The sequence below is a fragment of the Tribolium castaneum genome, chromosome 1 (assembly GCF_031307605.1).
Source record: "Tribolium castaneum strain GA2 chromosome 1, icTriCast1.1, whole genome shotgun sequence".
Classification (NCBI taxonomy): domain Eukaryota; kingdom Metazoa; phylum Arthropoda; class Insecta; order Coleoptera; family Tenebrionidae; genus Tribolium; species Tribolium castaneum.
In genome coordinates, this window is record NC_087394.1 from 32,168,736 (window position 1) to 32,187,437 (window position 18,702).

At 32.5% G+C, this 18,702-nt stretch overlaps 1 protein-coding gene across 2 annotated transcripts; it reads right to left on the reverse strand.

Moving 5' to 3' along the window:
* Positions 1 to 32: 32 nt before the first annotated feature.
* On the reverse strand, positions 33 to 18,078 carry Picot (picot). Of its 2 annotated transcripts, none has more exons than XM_008192602.3 (9): positions 17,822 to 18,078; positions 7,199 to 7,380; positions 6,895 to 7,152; positions 6,666 to 6,753; positions 3,670 to 3,890; positions 3,370 to 3,519; positions 3,187 to 3,319; positions 555 to 796; positions 33 to 505 (listed from the first exon to the last, which is right to left on the reverse strand). In XM_008192602.3, exons 1-9 carry the CDS (start codon positions 17,886 to 17,888, stop codon positions 329 to 331), a joined length of 1,518 nt encoding a protein of 505 aa, XP_008190824.1. In that variant the 5' UTR covers positions 17,889 to 18,078; the 3' UTR covers positions 33 to 328. The 2 variants fall into 2 exon arrangements, with proteins under 2 accessions (XP_008190824.1, XP_966316.1); XM_961223.5 differs by lacking the exon at positions 17,822 to 18,078 and adding an exon at positions 11,566 to 12,109.
* Between the last annotated feature and the right edge of the window lie 624 nt (positions 18,079 to 18,702).

The window sequence follows — 18,702 nt, forward strand, 5'->3', positions numbered from 1 at the left end:
TTTCTTTTATTTCATCGAATAAAACACGGCAGTAAAAATTCCTTCTGTATTTATCTAAATCATAACAATTCTGTTCACAAGTTTTTAAATAACGTACCTAATCATAAAAATATTAAATCAACAAAAATTTTGAGACCATTTGTACTCGCTCGCACTGGATCAAACCGAAACCTTCACGCAACACTTACAATAAAACTTAGGTTTCTCAAGAGTATTGCAATCTACAGTACAAATAAAATAATAACAGCTGCACTAGTTTAGTTGCGGCAATATAAAATATACAATAACTTGTAGAATAGAAATCACAATAGTACTTTTAGTTAGTTAATCAAGCACGTGTTGTCACAATCTCCGGGTCACTGTCTGCCTCCTTCTTCTTGTCGGGATCCTCCTGCTGATCCCAGGACTGGCGCTCCCCTGAGCCGAACAGAATATAGAACGTGCAACACGCAGCATAAACACCCGCTGCCGTGACGAAGACGACGCGCCATTTCGCTTGACTAGGCTGTAAAACGGCAATTAACACAAGAATAAACGCAGTTGTGCGAACGCACCGTTCCCAAAACTACGTTTCCAGCGTAGATTGGGGCTAACAATCCGGCAAGATTTGCCAAACAGTTGGTGAAGGCCATCAGGATCCCGGCGAATTGCGGGGAGATGTCCAAGTGGTTGACTTTGAAGCCAGAGTAGATACCGCCGTTCAGGCCCACTCCGATGGTGAGGATGGCCACGGTCAACCATCGGTCACAGCCCGTGAATGACGCCGCCACCAACGCAATCGCAGGGCCATATTGGCCTACAAAATAACTATTTAATACTTGTTGCAAAAAAGGCGGATTAAGCAACTTGGCGGCTGATAGGTGCATGTTATTAAAGGCAGACACAACAGAAAAAGCTAAAATAATTATTATGTGTGTTAAAGTTTTTTAAAGTACGACTATTGCGTAATAAATACACTGCAATTAGGTTTCTTCCTTTTACATTACAAGGCAGCCAATCGTCCTAATCGTTTACCTCGATTTTTGTAGACAAAAGAGAGAGAATTTTTTTATACTTATAGAATATATATAATTTTGAAGACGAATTTGTCAGAAGCTGTCTTGCGTTCACAAATTACTGGAAAACCTCTAAGTATTTACTAATCCGAAATAAAACTCAAAACCTTTCAAGTTTGTTATTTTAATTTCAGAATACTCAATTCAAATACAGTAAAAAAATTAATATGTAAAAATAACACCAAACGACAAGATTTTTGAAACTCTAAGCAAAATGTTTCATTATCAAGTCACATTTCTGCATGAAAGATAGCCACAACAGAAAAAGCAGAAACTAATTAGGTGTGAATGTAAAATTTTGTGGCTCGGAAAAAACACCTAATTTGTTAAAAGAAATTTGTACAAATATTGCGTAATAAATACACTGAACTTAGTTCCTTTAAACAACAACAAAACGCAAAAAAACAAATTTCAAAAAAAAGTGTTCAAATTACGATTATCCCAATCGATTTTTTCAAGTGAAAGAATTCTGAAATTCAACTATATAACACGAGACTTTGAGTAATTCAACCTTTAATTTCGTAAGATCAAGTAAATAGATCATTAAGGCACAGTTTCTGAAAACATATTTAACGGAGAGATAAATTTAAACCTCAGTTAAAACAGCAATGCCAATCAGGTACGCATTACCTTAGCAACTAACAGAGATAAAATTTAATTGAAGTTTAATCGTACCAGAAATCGGGCTTAAGACAAAAAAGCCATAGTCTAGATCTTAATTTTTTTAATTTTAATCCAAAAAAAACTCATTTTTTATACTTTTTGTTTAGTAAGTAGCTACTAGAGGATATAAGGTATAATTTTTAAAACGAATGTGTTAGAACAAGCTGACTTGAGTTCTGATACAGACTGTATTATGTAAAAATAACAGCAAGCGACATGATTTTTATAACTTGAACGGTAGTCTTATACCTGATCTTGTTTCTATATATTTTTAATATTTTAAAACAGAGAACCAAAATGTTTCATTAGCAAGTCACATTTCACAGATTTCACAACATTTTACTTAAAAGACGAGTATTATCAAATATACTTAGTATTTTTTCTATTTCTTTGCATTGTTTGTAGTTTGTAGTTTCCTAATTCCTAAAGTTTTACTTAAATTTTCTGTTCACATTTTACCTTTGTCTTGTATATAATTTTTTTTCTGACAACAGTTATTAATCTGGTAATTATTCAAAATAATAGTTTCAAGAATACCTAGTTAAGGCTACCTACTTTTTATTTGTAACTCAAAATCTAAATATGATTATTATTTCCATTTCACTGCCACACGGTGTGAATTTAGAGTAACTATTTAAAGCATTTAAACTGTTAAAGTTAGCATTACTCGATATGTTCTTGCGTAAAATAATGTATTTATTTTTTAGCGCTAGGCAGAACATAGAATATACTATATATCAAGATTAAGAAGTCTTTAAAGTTCTAGTACAACCTTTTAAACAATATATTTTTTTAACAATACCAATGCCTAGTGCTTAAGTTGAAATATCCTTTTTAATGTGTTCCCAATTATTTAAAAAATATGATGGAAGAAGACACATCAACAGTACAATAAAATAGAATTGATTAATTTGTTAAAGCAAAGTTAAGACGCACTTTTATACAACGCGAATCTACTACAAGTATTTTTACTGTACCTCAAAACTAATAAAAACTTACTGATATCAGCGTTTGTTTGATTTTTTCTCTATGATTGTATGGAATTTTTTCAAAATTAAATACATATTAATTAACAGTGTTAATACACTAATAAAATTAAGAACATTACACAATTTGTAAAAAAATTATTAGTAGCCTCAAAATGAGGTTTATTGGATTTTTTATTTTTATTCAACAAATCATTTTTGATGTCAGCTAAACTTTTTACATATTTCTTGAACAAAATAAGATTTTAAGACTCGTTTGTTTTAGAATAATTTAAAAAATACATAATATGATTTATTTTTACTGTGACTTAATGTTAAAAAATGTTAATAAAAGTATTTTTTTCGGAGACCGGTTCTAAGGCCCCAAAATTTTAACAGTCAATTTATTCTGCCTCTGGCTCAGTCAATATTTTTAATGCTAGAGTGTATTTATCAAGTTTGTCGGTTAAATAATGTTGCACTTTGTTTTAATTCAAACTTACCAATTCCGTTGATCAACTTTCGCACAATAGTGTGTGTGAAGCACGGTTTGGTTAACAACCAATCAGCAACGTGACTAATGAAGATCGAGAACAACCACATGGCTAGGTAAGGTAGAGCCGAAAGAAACCCATTCTGTAACAATAAATTAAGCAACTAAAACTCAATAACAGCTCAAAACTCACGTCTTTAATACTGAAGTGTAGAACTTGTTTCATATACGTCGGTAACTCAGTCATCAAGGTCTCATACCCGTAGTTATGGCCCATATGGGCCAGCAGAATGGCCCAGAAGGGCAGGGATTTGATGATCGACTTCCACGGGATTGGCGGAATCTATAAAAACCAGCCATAAGCGTCAGCATTCCACCGTGCGTTCAATTAAATCAGCCGTCGAAGTGGCCTATGTGCAAACTTAAAATCAGTCATAGGCCGCCTCTGGCAAAAATTTAATTGAAGGCGTTGTTACTAGAACTAGAGTCGTACAGGTGCCCCGCTGACGTTCCCCAAGGCTTTTTGTATGTATTTTTTCTCGTCGATGTTCATTTTGGGGTTCGTGCTCGGGTCTTCGTAGACGAAGATCAGGAAGGCCACGCACCAGACGGTCCCAACGGCCCCAAAAACGTAAAAAATGGACGGCCAGCCGGCGGACGAAGCCGACAAAAGGCCACTCAGCGGCATTGAAATGACTGTTCCAAATTGCGCTCCTAGGAAAAATATTTCGGAATTAAAATCCAGTTCTTTCACAGACTTGTGCACTCCTCGCTTTCGCCCCGAAGATAATGTGAAAGAGACAAGGAAGTTTTCGAGTTTTTTTGCGCATTAACACTATCTATTGCGAAATATTTTTTAATACAGGCGGTGATAAGTTTTCCTTTGATGAAATTTGGAGATTCATCTTGTATAATTATGCACACGCTTATTTTTCTTTCAGCGTTATTGAATAAAAAATTGATGCAGGAATATTCCATCGACAATCCGTTGTATCAGTTATTATTACATATTGTGATAATCTATTATTAGTTGTTATTCACTTGAACGGAAACTGTTTTTTCCCAGTGAACAAATAAACACGACATGGCCGCAAAATTTCACAAAATTAACGTGTGCCCAAATGATTACACTTCGTGATCTTCTTTGAAGAGCGGATTAATTCGCAGAATGATAATCTTAACAATTTGTTTATTATTTACTCGCACAATTTGGGGTTTAGTTAGCAATAATTATATTAAAATCTCAGACTTTCTACAAACAGTGAAGATATCAGGGCTAAGTAAATAGTTCTGATGAAATTGTGCAAGCTGACAAAGTGGGTCGTTTTTTTCGTAATCTGTAGTGATACGTATCGCAAGTCAATAGCCGCAAAATTATTTAAGAAAAATGACCGAAATCAAAAAAATCGGCAGATGTTGCGTTAGTGTAACAATCAAATTTCTCTGTGGACTCTGTTACAAAATTAAATAAAAAAGTACATGTTGATAAGTTTCATAAAAATTATAATTGACAAGATATTCGTTTAAAATAAACATTCCACATTAAAAAGTAAATGACGTTCTTATAAATTGTTTTGAAGGAACAGTTATCTAACCCATGAAATTTATCATCATAATTTAACAAAATTATTAAAACGTAAAGTTATCGTCGTAATTATAAATTAAACAGAGTCTGAAAAAATTTCTGGAAACAGTTTCAAGGCTTTACCACCACGCTTAAGACGTCGCCTCTCTTTAATGTCTTCCGGTCAAAACATTGATATTATTTGCAATAACAAAGTTGTATTCGTCTTGTTTCGTCATTTTTTCACCGATTCTGATAACACTTTGCAGTTATTTAAAGGCAACAAGGAAGAACGTACGAGGGATCGCAAATTTAAACAACAATCCTTGATACACAAAAGTAACACTTTAAACGACCAAACTGATTCACATTTTTATCACACAGATTTTTTTTAATTGATTTATACTTTGATGCTTCAACAATTTAGTTATTTGGCATCTAATAATAATTTACATTATCTCTGCTGAAATAAAGTAGTGAAACAAAAAAAATTGTATTTTTCAAGACCTGGGTGGTTTTGCAGCCATTCCAGGAAAAATGCAACGTGACCCCGAAATTTCAAAATGATTTTACTTAAGGTTCTTTCAAAATAAACGAAATGGTTTATAAAAAAAGTTTTAAAAAAGAGTTTTTGAGAGAGGATTGAGGTAATTTATTGAATTCTAAAATTTACATACTATGCCTTTTAAGTGATAAACTGATAACATAAAATACTGACGTAATACAACTGTTGAATATTTTTTGAAGAGTGTTTTGCTAGTTTCTGGTAGTTTATAAAATGGAAATCGGTAAGTAAATTGGTAAGTAATATTACTTTTTTATATTTATAACTATTGATGTCCCGTCCGTTATCGCAAATATAAAATGTTGTTTCTCACCAAGAATTTTCACTTTCCACTGTCTAATTTTGATATTATTAAAGCCTTTTATAATTAAAACATGTCTGAATAATTCTTTTAGAGCTATTTTCTCCCACAAGATTTTTTGTCCCGTCCGTCATATGTAAACAAAAAGTAAATTACTTTAAAAAGAGTTGTTGTAAATTAACAGTTTTAACACGAACGATAAAAATGTGAGGTCTTTTTTGTGTCCCGTCCGTCATCAATTTGTATTTCTTTTTTCTGCTCGTATTTCAAATCTAGAAATGTGGCTCTAATTTTAAGTTACAAACAATTTGACTGGTACTAAGAGTCTATAAAGAAAAAATCACTTTTACTGATACTGTCCGTAAAAACTAAAAATAAAAATTCCTGCAGTGTCCCGTCCGTTAAAATGGAAACGTAGAAACGAAGTCTAAAGTTACCACTTTTGTGTAAAATTTTTGTCAGTTACTGTCAATTATTTAGATTTGCGAACTATCTGGAAATAACCCTCGTTTAGAAATTTAAAGTTTTATGAATGATTTTTAGAAAAATGAAGGAAAGAGCCAAGTCCTACTTTTATACTTACCAATAACAGAGAATGGTTATTTGTTAATTAAAAATAATATAATAAATAATAGTGCTTTCACTTAATAACTCAAAAACTAAGTTTTGACTAAAATTTTTGAGTTTTGAGGATGTTAAAGTTCTTGGTTAATGAAATGTCTTTAATTGTACCGAATTCGCTGGGGTAGGTTTTTGAAAATAAGGGGTGGCCATATACAGGCTGTTGCCGTAATGCTAGTCAAGAAAGAGTTTAAAGAGAGTAGAAATCTTGGAAACGAGAGGAAAAAATGTTAGATGAGTCACCTGTATACCTGGACACCCTCAGCCGCATGTTTGAATAACACTGATGGATGTTCTACCTTCATCACTCACACAAAACTCGAACTTGGTCAAACTACTGCTAAGTCAGAATCAAACAACATACCGTTTCGGCTCAACGTGCCGTAAAACCTATCATTCGTAACACTGTCTCTTTTTCAGTATTGCAGAAAAATATACCTGCATAAACGAAAGCACCCATTCGACTTCTCTCGTTAGGAGGGATCCATTTTGCCAGAAGAGCGTGTGTGCATGGGACAATAGGGCCCTGACCAGAAAGGTATAGTTGAAAACCTATACAAGGTACGAAAGTGAGCGGAAACAGCATTTTTGTTTCACTGACTCGCAACGAACCGAACTTACAAAAATGTGTTGTCTCACTTTGTACTTGCGACAATCAGCTACTCACCTCACCGAGGCCCTGAATGAACCTCACGGCTATCAGCCACCAGATGCCCATGTTGGCGGCGACGGGCACCAGGAGGCCGAACAGGGAGTTGATCAGCATGCCAACGCCCAGGAAGTAGATGTTGCCGTAGCGCTTGGAGAGGATGCCGAAGGGGATCTGGGTGACGACGTAGCCGTAGAAGAAGGAGCTGAGGACGTAGCCCTGGATGTCCGTCTCCCAGACAAATTCGCCGTCGTTTTCCTGGTGCGATTTGTTCGCCTAAAAAGGAAGGTAGAAACGCAAGCGATTTTTGCCGTGGTGTTACCTGGGGCAGATCCACGCCGCATTCGGTGTCAACCGGCTCGTCGTGGTTCGAATGTGAGGCTTCGATTGCCGTGTGGTTCACCATTGCCACGATGGCCATAGACATGTTGGTCCTCATTACATAGGCGTTTGCCATTCCGAGGAACAGCATGAAGGTCACAAAGTGGCGCGTGCCGAACCATCCTGCAAAAAAAAGTAAATTTACTAAAGGAATTTGATCCAAGTATGAGAAAATCGCCAAGAAACAAGACTTCCCTACTGTTTGAACTAAGAATAAAATGAGGATCTTCTTGCATACTCGTAAATAAAATACACCGATCATGTACAAAGTACGAGTAAATTATCCTAGTTTGAATTTTGTGAACACTCTTCAACTATTTTATTAGAAAGAATGTCAGTATGAATTAATAGAGAAAATGATATGGTCATTAATCAGTGAAATGCTCTGCAAAGTATGAAATAATTATATTAGTTATTTCATTCTACAAAAACATAAAACACAAAATAAAAAGATACCAAAAAAACAATAACAAAATTCAGCTGAATAAAGACAAATGCTCTGACTTAAAGAAAGGTGAAATAGACAGGTATTTAGTATAGTAATAATCTGAAGTGTCAAATGACTATTTATTTCTTTATTATTGTGTCTTAAAAACTGGCTACTTATTAAATTTTCTGTTGATTTGCAGATTTATTAATTTATTGCCAACTATTGTAATAAAGTAAAACCTCTCAACAACGGACACCGGTGGAAAATCTTAAATTGTCTTGTCCGTTGTGGAGAGGTGTCCACTAATAAGAAGTGGGCAATGTTAAATAAATAGTTCTAAACATCATTTCATAAAATGCCCACCAAACATATTGAAATTTAAATCAGCAGCAAAAATATATTTCACAAAAAATGTTTTACTCGTACTCTTGTAAGAAGTCGTAAGAATTCTTGAATAAGTTAATAAGTACTCGTATGTTACGTGGATTAAATAACTTTTGTATAGCTTTAGATGTATTTAATTCTTTCAATTTTGTGACCAGGTTGATATCTTAAGATTCGTGACAGTATAAACATTTTGTTATTAAACTTCTTATTAGGTACATTTTAACTAAAAATCTTTTCAAAATAAAATTAACATTATTCAAAAGGGAAATATAAAAATTTTTTTACTTAAATTTACAATTTTTGTTTGTTGTTTTTCCAGCCGTTTTTTTTTTTATTAATTTTTTACATGTCACTTAATTTCAGCTATTTTTTAATAGGTTCCAGATAGCATGAGTTAACTGTGGTTCTGAAGCAAGTTTCACCTTTATCACAATCTTTTCATCACGTTTTACTTAAGAAATTTTCATACACTCATCGATATTTAATTCTGGATTTTCGGTACAGAATTTTTCATCCACTTCTACAAGGTGCTTAAAACCAACGGTCGTTTTTTAAACCACTTTTTCGGCCTGTCCGTTGTAAGAGATAAAAAAATTATATGATATTATGGTAATTGGGGATTTTTTTGACCGTGTCCACTATACAGAAGGTCCGTTCTAGAGAGGTTTTCTTACATTATTTTCCTTTACGTTTCTACAAAAATGTCCGTTGTGAAGAGATGTCCATTAAAGGAGGTTTTACTGTATTGTATGCTGATCACTCGCTGATCATTTATTAATTTTTTCTTTTTCTTGTCTGCTGATCTACTTAATTCATAAACCGAGTAAGTATTGTAGATTTTATTGAATCAATAAAAAATTTACAACTTTTGATGAAACAAATATGTTTTTTATAAAAAATATTTATAGTGTTAATTTGAAGATATTTAAAAAAATAATATTTGTTACAAATTTTTATTTTATTAACAAAAATTGAAATAGTCATTACAGAACGCCACCGAGTTACTTTAAAATTGAAGAGGATAATTAATAAATAAGAGTTTATTAAAAAATCGAGAAATATTTGTTTGAATAAGATATAAATTAATAAATGTACTGGTTACAAAACATATAAATTCAAACTTCTTTGTATAACACTACTATTTCAATTTTTTTAAAAGTGAATTCTAAAAGTTGTTATAAATAAACTTCTCCAGTATAAAAATAATGAGTTCCTTGGCCCCGAAGTTGTCAGTAAGATTTAGAAACTACACAGTTACAACAAAGATCTTTTTTTATATAAAAACGAAAACATTTATTTGTAAAGTTGCCAATTGTCCCGACATGTATACAGTATTCAGTTTAGTTTTTATACTATAAGCTTTAGATTCAGACAAGAAAATCTCCTCTAGCAGTATGTAGGTAGTTCTTAAAAAAATTAGATTTCGAAAACAAAAATCATTACATTACACATAATTCTGGCAAAGATAAAAATAAAAACGCAATAATGCGTAAATAAAAATTTGTTTTAATTAACACAAACCACATGCAGCAGTTTATTTAAATGAAAAGATTTATTTTAATTAATTTTGCAGTCTTTTAGAATACACATAATTATATTATTTGTGGTTTTTACTTACATTATTTGAGAGCGTAAGTAATTATTTGCTTTTATATATTCTTTTTTTTCGGGAAAATTTTTTTGCTTTGTCCATAATGCCTATTAGAAGATAGCCCAATAATTTTTAATTCAAATTTCTTCTAAGTAAAGCAGAATTGTTGCCAAATCTTTAACAGTAAAAAATTTTTCTTTTGTTTTTTAATTTGCTTACTTATTCATAATTCTATTTTATTACGGCCACTTAATAAACATTGTTCGTTTTGTGGCTTTTGTTTTTAATACTAAGTTTGGTACAATTTCAATTGGTAATGCAAAGAAAAGAAGATTCCCAAAAATAAGTTCAACATTCCAATGAATTCGGCTTGATTGTTATCACTAAAAAAATAAAAAACAACACGACAGAATCATGCACCAATCATGATTCTAATCATAAATAATCTAAGATTACAAAATATAAACCCGGATTAGTGAAAGCCTTTTTCCCAAAGAATTAATTGCAGATTTCAAACTCATTGGTTGACAACTGAAATCGGGGCTAAAATTATTGTAATTAAAAAATACAGTTATAGAATGGCTTATTTTTAACAGATGGCTCATTTGAATATTGTCCAACTCGTGGCCATCGGTTCGTTACCGAACAATTCAAGGGCCAAAGCAATGATTTTGCACGTGTATGACTAATATTCGCCAAAATCTAATTAGAACGATTGGAAAATACGCACAAATGAACTTGAGACTGTGCTAGTTATCTAAGAAATGAGACATTCGTGGTATAAATAAAATAGCACGTGCTTGTGGTCTGTTATTATGTGCCGCCTAATGAATGACAATCAAATACCGACGTCGGAAATATCTCCCAACTCGGGACCCTTGCATTTCAAACCAATCTAAAAAAAACTTGACCCGACTTTGCCAATTTTTCTGAAGTAAATCATTGTCTCCGAGGAAAAATTCTCCTGTTTATTTGCCCCAAAAACTTGTTATTGTAACAATATTTAAATGCAGGTAGTTAAAAATAAACATCACTTGTTGCACTAACAATTACCATAATGTGGTGGAATTAATAACCGTTTCCTCTGAAAATTGCGCAACGAAGTTGGGCATCACTTGGTTTTCAAAAATACTTATGAATCGCTAGTGACGTTTTTCTTTCGTCAAAAACTTTAATTGGCGCAAATATGATAAAAATTTTGAAGGTAACTGAATAATAAAAGTCACAATGAGTGAATGAAATTGTATGTAATTATCTAACCTTGTCTGTCGTAATTTTTATTTGGATAAGTCGCCCCATGCTATAAAAACCCAGTCAGCAAACCCATAAAATAAACCTCGCATTCCATTTTATTAATTGACTCATCATATTATGTTAAACCTGGAAATCGACCTTTAGTCCGCCTTGCAATGACGACAACGAATTGAGAGTTAAATGTGGATCACAATTTTATTGCACGTGTACCTCGACCAGCCAAAAACCTTAGAAAAATTATTGTGCAATAACACAAGTGATCGATATCTCGCAAAGTGGTAATCAACAAAGTCAACAATCGTCTGCAAATACACCCTTCAAGGGTGCTAACAATCCTGGTCATGAACTTATCGCCAATTTTATTGCAGTGTTAGAAATAAACCCGAACTTTGATCCGCATTTTTGCAATACTTAGCCGGAATGATTGGAAAAATTGAATCAATCATTGATTATTGTGGACGTTTTTTTGGGAAATTGCACACTCCAGATAACGCGCCCCAAATTTCAAGGCGAGATAGCGCGATAAAATTTGAATTTGGCGCCGATGCGCATGCGCGTTGCGGGCGCAGAATGGAGTCGCACGTGAAGCACGTGGTTTTTTCGGAACATTAAAAATGTAAAAACTGCTGGTTTTGGTCGCATTTACCTGTTTTTTTCTTTTCGGTGTTGTTGAGGTTCTCTTGGTCGAAAACGACCGTATATCTGGTGTTGTTGCTGGTCCCATTCGTCACGTTGCTTTTCATTTTGGCGAAAATTGGGTAAAACTAATTCGGCGGAGTTCTAGAGGCGATGGGGGTGCATGTTCGCTGGGCTCAATGAGTTAAAACGGCGTAAAAAATCAAAAAATAAATAATTGGGCTCGGTATAAATAGGCGCCAAAAATAATCCGGGTTTAAATGGCGGATGCGATTTGGCCGAGTTACTTGAGCCGCTTCCGTTTTCGGGACGAAAGTATCGTTAAACGATCGGGGAATGATTTGAAAATACAAATCATAATCAAACGTTCATTATAGGTTTGTGTTTGCCGATAGCGGAACTCCGACACGTACACGAGCACAGCACAGTTTTTAACTTTCCGCCGGTTGTTTTTCGAGGGAAATGTTGGGACCGAACGCTCGTTGTCACTTTTATCAGTTTCACTGAACAGGAAGACAACGAACCGAACCGATAAGACTACTTGGTAATCTCTGGGAGTAGAGTAGACCAAAAAATTGGACTAGTGGGGTGCGCGCATGACCGGACCGGCTCTTTTAAAAAATCGCGGGCGATCAAAACGTGCGGCCTATTTTTGGAAATAGGGACTGGAAAAATCTTCCTGAGGGGATAATACGCGGTATTAACTGTAATCAAGATTGATTTGAAAACGACAAAGACTGGAAATTAACTCAGCAGAATAAGAATAAATTGTGATTAGAATTTTTAAGTCGCAGCTTATCGACTTGCCGCCACCTCTTTCAGATAAATAAATCTACGGTATTTACTAGTTTGTTCAAGATAGCGGTTGTATTGTACGATCAGGGACATCCTTGAGTAGGAATGGTTTCAAAAAGTGACTTCCAAAGTGGCTCTTTAAACCACTTTTTTAATACGGTAAAGAGTGTTCAAAAATGGTTGTTCATCAAGTGTGATCAAGTCACCTATGAAATCTCAATACTGTCACAATTGACAGATCCGTCAAAATAACGCAAAATGGCTTTGAATAAAAAAGCAGACAAACCCTAGATTTGGAACAATTTTGCCGAACACTCCATTTTTTTTAATTCAGATATAAATCCTGCCTAACAACAATTCTTGTAACAAACGTTTAGGTTTAAACCAAGATTAAAAAGGATTAATTTTTTATACAACTTGACCTTAAAACGTTAAATACAGAAAAGCAAAAACGACAGCTCAACTATTTTTTGCGTTTTGTATGCACAGAAAGTTTGGATTTTTGTAAAAATTTCGACAAATATAATACACCAAATTTCGATCGATATTTAGATAAGGGTGCTTTCTCTCAACATTTATTTATAAATTGTCACATGTTTCAAGCAACTTTTTGCAATTGTTTTTGATTATTGTTATTTTTTTTTCAAAAATTTACTCATATTTCAAGGAAAAAAACTCCATAAGATACGTCATTGTATTCGGAAAATCTCAAAAATGTGACATGATAATATACATTTTTTCTAATTTAATGTTTACGATTTTAAACTTTTAAAATTTTTGTATTATCTCTGTTTTTGAAACGTCGTCAGTTAGCTTGTAAATCATTTGACACTGATGTACATACTACAAATACAATTTTGATCTGATTTTTCGATACGTAAGGAAAAAAGGCCATCATCTTGTATATTAAAATCAGAACTACAATCTGAATTAAAAATGTTGTACGCAATTTCTTCTGACGTTACTTTATCTTTTAGATTTTTATCAAGATCTTAAAGTGATTTGCGCAAAAATTGGACATTGACCAGACCATCTAAAATCATCTTGGTACACATTACGTAAAAATTCTACCTTGATGACTAATACCACAAAGATAATTGTTGTAATGACTTGTAAGTTCTTTCTAGTCGACATAATTTTAGCATTTCTTGTTCATGCATTTATTTTTTACCAATTATTACCAATTGGCCGAATTGACACAGTTACGTTTCTAAAAATATTATTTTCAAATATTGCATAAGAAAACCATCGCAGCATGTGTGTTAAACAAAGATAAATTTGTTTAACAAATAACCTGCAACAATTTAGATTTGTTCCAACAATAAGTAATAACTCACATTTTAGAACAATATGCATTTGATAAAATTTATTGTAGAAGTTTTCCATCTCTTGGAATTTTTTATACGTAAGTTATTACGCTTTCGGAAAAATAGACATTAACTATGTATTTTTACGGGAATTTTTTTCTAAACTCTGTATTATTCGTATAAATCCAATTTATAATATATGGCTTAGTTACAGGTTATTTTTCAGAAAGAATTAAAATTTTTGATCAAATCTCTTTTAATTTTTCGAATCCTGTCTGTTGACAAAAATGATTGATTTGATACAACACAGTTTTTTTATAAAAAATTCCATTTTACATTGTACCTAAGGATCAGTGATGATTAAGTAATGATTGGGACAATGATATAACAAATTTCTTGACCCCCTTCTTGTTTTTACACGATAAGCTAAGGAATATTCCCTTTTCAGAAGTACCACCAACGTTTCCATGGTTTATTGACTCCAGTTATTTCAAAATCCTCTCAAATCTTTTTTTTTTTTGTAGTTAACAACGTACAGGGTGATTTATATTTGTGGACCTGATGAACTTCGTTGATCTTCAAAAATTTGGTTCTATTGAATGAATGATTTTTGGAGATTTTTTAATATTTTTTTTAAATAAAGTTAAAAACATCAAAAACTTTGTGATGGTAGAAAATAATACCAATGGCGCAGTAATTGCATGACGTATAGCTGTGTGTTTTATATTTATTTGTTAATTATCTTGTAAACATCTTTTAGTGCACAGTACACCAAGTAAAATCATTATCAAACTAGAATGGAAAATAATCATCAGTGCCATTGTGCAATATTATGTCAGAGTGAATCATCAATTTTAAGAAAAATTACATAAATTAATTTATTTTTAAAACAAATTTTTCCTTGTTTGGCTATTTATATTTCTAATTAGAACAATAAAAATTCAACATACAAATAACTTGCGCAGTAGGCAAGTACACTTGCTCATTTGCTCAAAGGTTTACATTTTTTCATAATAGGTACAACATTCTGCAAAAAGGCATTGTCATTACTAGAATTTTGCAAATATTTAGCAAAGCACTTATGAAGATTAATATTTGCCGGTTCAATGATCTCGATCGGTAACACAAAACTGGTTTTTAAATTTACAATGGCGGTAGACTGAACCTAATCCAAAAATTAGAATAGAAAGTTGTCTTTCTTACACCTTAAGGCCTAAATAATCTTATACAGACAACACGTACAATTGTCTGGTGAAACTCAAAAGTAAAAATTTGAATTATTTCTGAGCAAAAAATTTGATTTATCCAAATTGAAGCTTAAGAACGAATTTTTTTTATTGAAATTCAGAATTAGCAAGTGATGATCTCATGTTACATCGTCAAAATTTTAACGGTGTTTTTTTAATACAACCAGTTATAGGTACGACTTACCTGAATATTTTTCTAATGTTGCTGTTTAGGAATAAATATTTTATTAATTCTTAATCATTATTCACAATTTAAAATGTCATCAAGAGTTTAGGAAAAATCAAAATTATATTAGCAGTGAAAAAACCCTCATTTCATAGTAAATTAATTATCGAAAACGCTAATAGCTTTTGAATTTTTTGAGTGCAGTTATTTAGTTTGCATGAAATAAACAAATCTGTTTTATAAGTTGCCTACACACACATCTTCGCTTATCAACTTATCATTAATTTAATTAATCACTTTTGCGCACGTCTGTATTCTATTCTCTAAACACAGATTAGTATTGTAAGTTGCATAATGTTGAAAAAAATTTTTGGCGCTTTAATTAGAAAATACAAGATTTTATGATGGGTTTTCAGTTTTCAGAGCTAAAAATTGTAATGCAATATAGTGTTTTATGTTATTTTTTCATTATTGTATTACATACAAACTTATACTTTACTTGTCTGTATCAAATTGGGTAAAAATTTTAGTATTTTTATCATTCATGATTTTAACCTTGGCTAATAATTTTATTGAGAAGATATGGTTAAAACAACGAGTGCATTACAACATCTGTTTTGATGATCCGCGTTTTTTCCCATTCTTACCTTCACCATAATCTTTATAAAGAAATTTATCGTTAATCTTTATTACAAAACGTGTTCAGATCAAATTTCAAAATACGATGTTTTAAAATCCCCTTATATGCCTCAGAGGCGAGAAGAATTATACGTTCTATCTAAATAAAGTGAAAAACTGAAAAACCATGATAAATTTTTGTTAACGGCTCGTCGAAAGAATTTCGTCAATGATTACAAGGAACGAGGTATAAATCATGTTGCTCAGTCTGCTTCTAGATATGATAAAGTTCAAATTTTATGGAAATGAGTAATCACATAAAAAAATTCAAATATCTTTTCCTGGCATTCCGCAAAGTTGGAGCAAAAGTTAGAGTTCACTTGCATATTATGTTACAGTTTCCAGTAATGTTACACTAGTCTCTAATAACTTTATTCAATAAACTGCCTTGAAATTTTATTGTTCACGCTTTCTCTTTGTAAATAATACACGGAAATCAGTAGAAATTATTTGACATTGTGCACTCTTTGGTAAATTAAATTTTTTTCTACCACAAACAGAATAAAAACTCCACCAATAAAACAATTAAGTTTTCTTATGTTAATTAAACACGTGACTGTCAGAAACGCATTTTTACTGGCTCGTGATAAGTTCAACAATTTCTTGCAAAAGAACATAAACAAACATTTTCCGCAAAATGTTTATTTAGAACGTGGCGCAAGACCTTAATTTAACATTTTTCCATTATTCATGGCACATGGATCACTCATGTTCATACAATTGGAAGAGGTATGTATTTTCGTCATATGGCATTCCTGCACGCATTGTAATTAATGTAATTACAGTTCTAAGTAACCAAATTATACTTTACAATAATTAAAAAAGATTCAAACCATTAACAAATAATTGAAACTCAAGATTATTTCCCATTTAATTTCAATAATAAACGATTTCATGCTAAACTGCTCACATTTTTACGCTTTTGTTATTAACAGTTGGGTAATTAATTAATGAGCAAACATTCGACATTGAAATTTTTTGTTCTTCTGAAACAAGTTCACCGATGTTTAGTCTTCAAAGAATGTATTGTAAAATTTAAGCAACAAACCTGTTTTTGGCAACAAATGGAAACTTACTTACACATGATGGCATGCCAATCAGGTGAGGCACGTTTTTGGACATAAACTGGTAACAATGGATTATTTACAACATTTGCGCCAATTAGTGGAAAAAGCAGCAATTCCACACTTTCCACACCTAAATAAATAACGTCCAAAGCTACTTCAACTCGCCACGGATTTTCCAACTATTGCTATGTCCTAATGACATGCAAATAGAAATAACTGATAAGTACCGAATGATAAAAAAGCAAACGCCTAAAAATATGTATTGAAGTTAACTAAAGTTGCTTCAGATAAAGTTCATGTTTGTCTAGCACTTGAATTTTCTAAGAAAAAATCAGCTGTCTGTGTTGGATTTAATTATGATTTAGTAATAACCTGGTTAATGGCGCTATTTGAATCTTGAAAAATTCGCTATTATGTTTAAATTTATTGTAATTTTATTTTTATTTATGTCCGTCTTGTTTGGACGTGGAAACTTCCCATCGACATTCTAAAACAACGCCAAATGGAAATCTTTGCTTCTAAATGTGATTTATTTGTGTGCAACACTCCCACCTATTAAAATATTGATTGCAAATCAGATAAAAGCACAATTTAAATTACTTCCGTTGTATTTAATAACTGTACCTGAACAATGTGTACAAGCAACAAAAAGTGTTTTACGGAAACAGACCTTGATGAAAAATTTAAAAATAGTTGGTTTGTTGTAATGCTCAACCTCTACAGTGATAACAATTATTTGTGGTTAAATACGTGAATGTAATTTGTTATTTCCTACCTTTAATTGCACGTAGTTTGAGTGTCTAATTTATCTAAATCATACGAATCAGTTTTATTGTCAGTTAAGACCGCATGTTTCGTTTTTATCTATTTATACTCGGATTTCGTGTATAATTTCGAAAAAACAAGTCCCAAAGGTGATTTAAAAATAACATGGATTTATTTGTGGATGCAATCCTTGCTGTGGTCTCAGTAAAGTGAAACTGTGTTAAAAAATATCGTTACTTACTTTGCGGTGGCTCTTCTTCGTTGGGATTCTTCTTTTCCATTTCTAAGCCGTTCACGTGATGGCCCATTTTGCGCGAAAAGTGGGAATGTAAGACCGGAATAAATAAATAAAAATAAAAATACGAGATTTGCGTTAAAAAATACTGCTGGAATTAAACGGCGTTATTTGTTGTAATAATAATAATATAGTCGCGGACGCGCGGTTTGCACCGCGCAACAGGTGTTGGGTCACTGACGCTTTCTGCGCTGATGTCTTCATATTTTTATTAGAAATCCGCGTCGCCACCGACACATCTATTCAAATTTTGTTCTATGGCTTATTGTTGCTCTCAATCTTTGAAACTTCCTTATCGACAAACATTTAAAGGTCAATATTACAATTAAAATTATCGCGGGGAAAAGTGGGGCACTATGGTTTAAAGGAAAGCGAGCGCGCACCGACTCTATTCCGGATCCTTCCGCAAAAGCCGCGACTCTTCCAGCACAAGGGAGGAAAAAACAATTATTCAATGAGCAATAAATGACAGCAGGAAGTACTCGATTATCGCGTAATTTTCATTAGAGTACCTACTTGCTGGCAGAAGTAGGGTGATACAAGTACCTGTCTTTTAGAGGGAAATAGGGGCGAATTATCTAGAATTTCGGGACGAATTAAATGGATTTATCAATTTTTTGATTTTGCGAGCTCAGGATTTAAGTGTGGCACTTTAAACTGATTGAAACTGGAACTTATTGATCTCGCACTCAACAGTGATCTATGATTTATTGAACGTTTTCATTACTACTTCACAAATATTATTAATTTGCATCTCTTTGAAGCGATCATGTTCCAAATCAGATTTAGGCTTTAGGTAAACTGTAGTGAATTATGAACCCATAAGT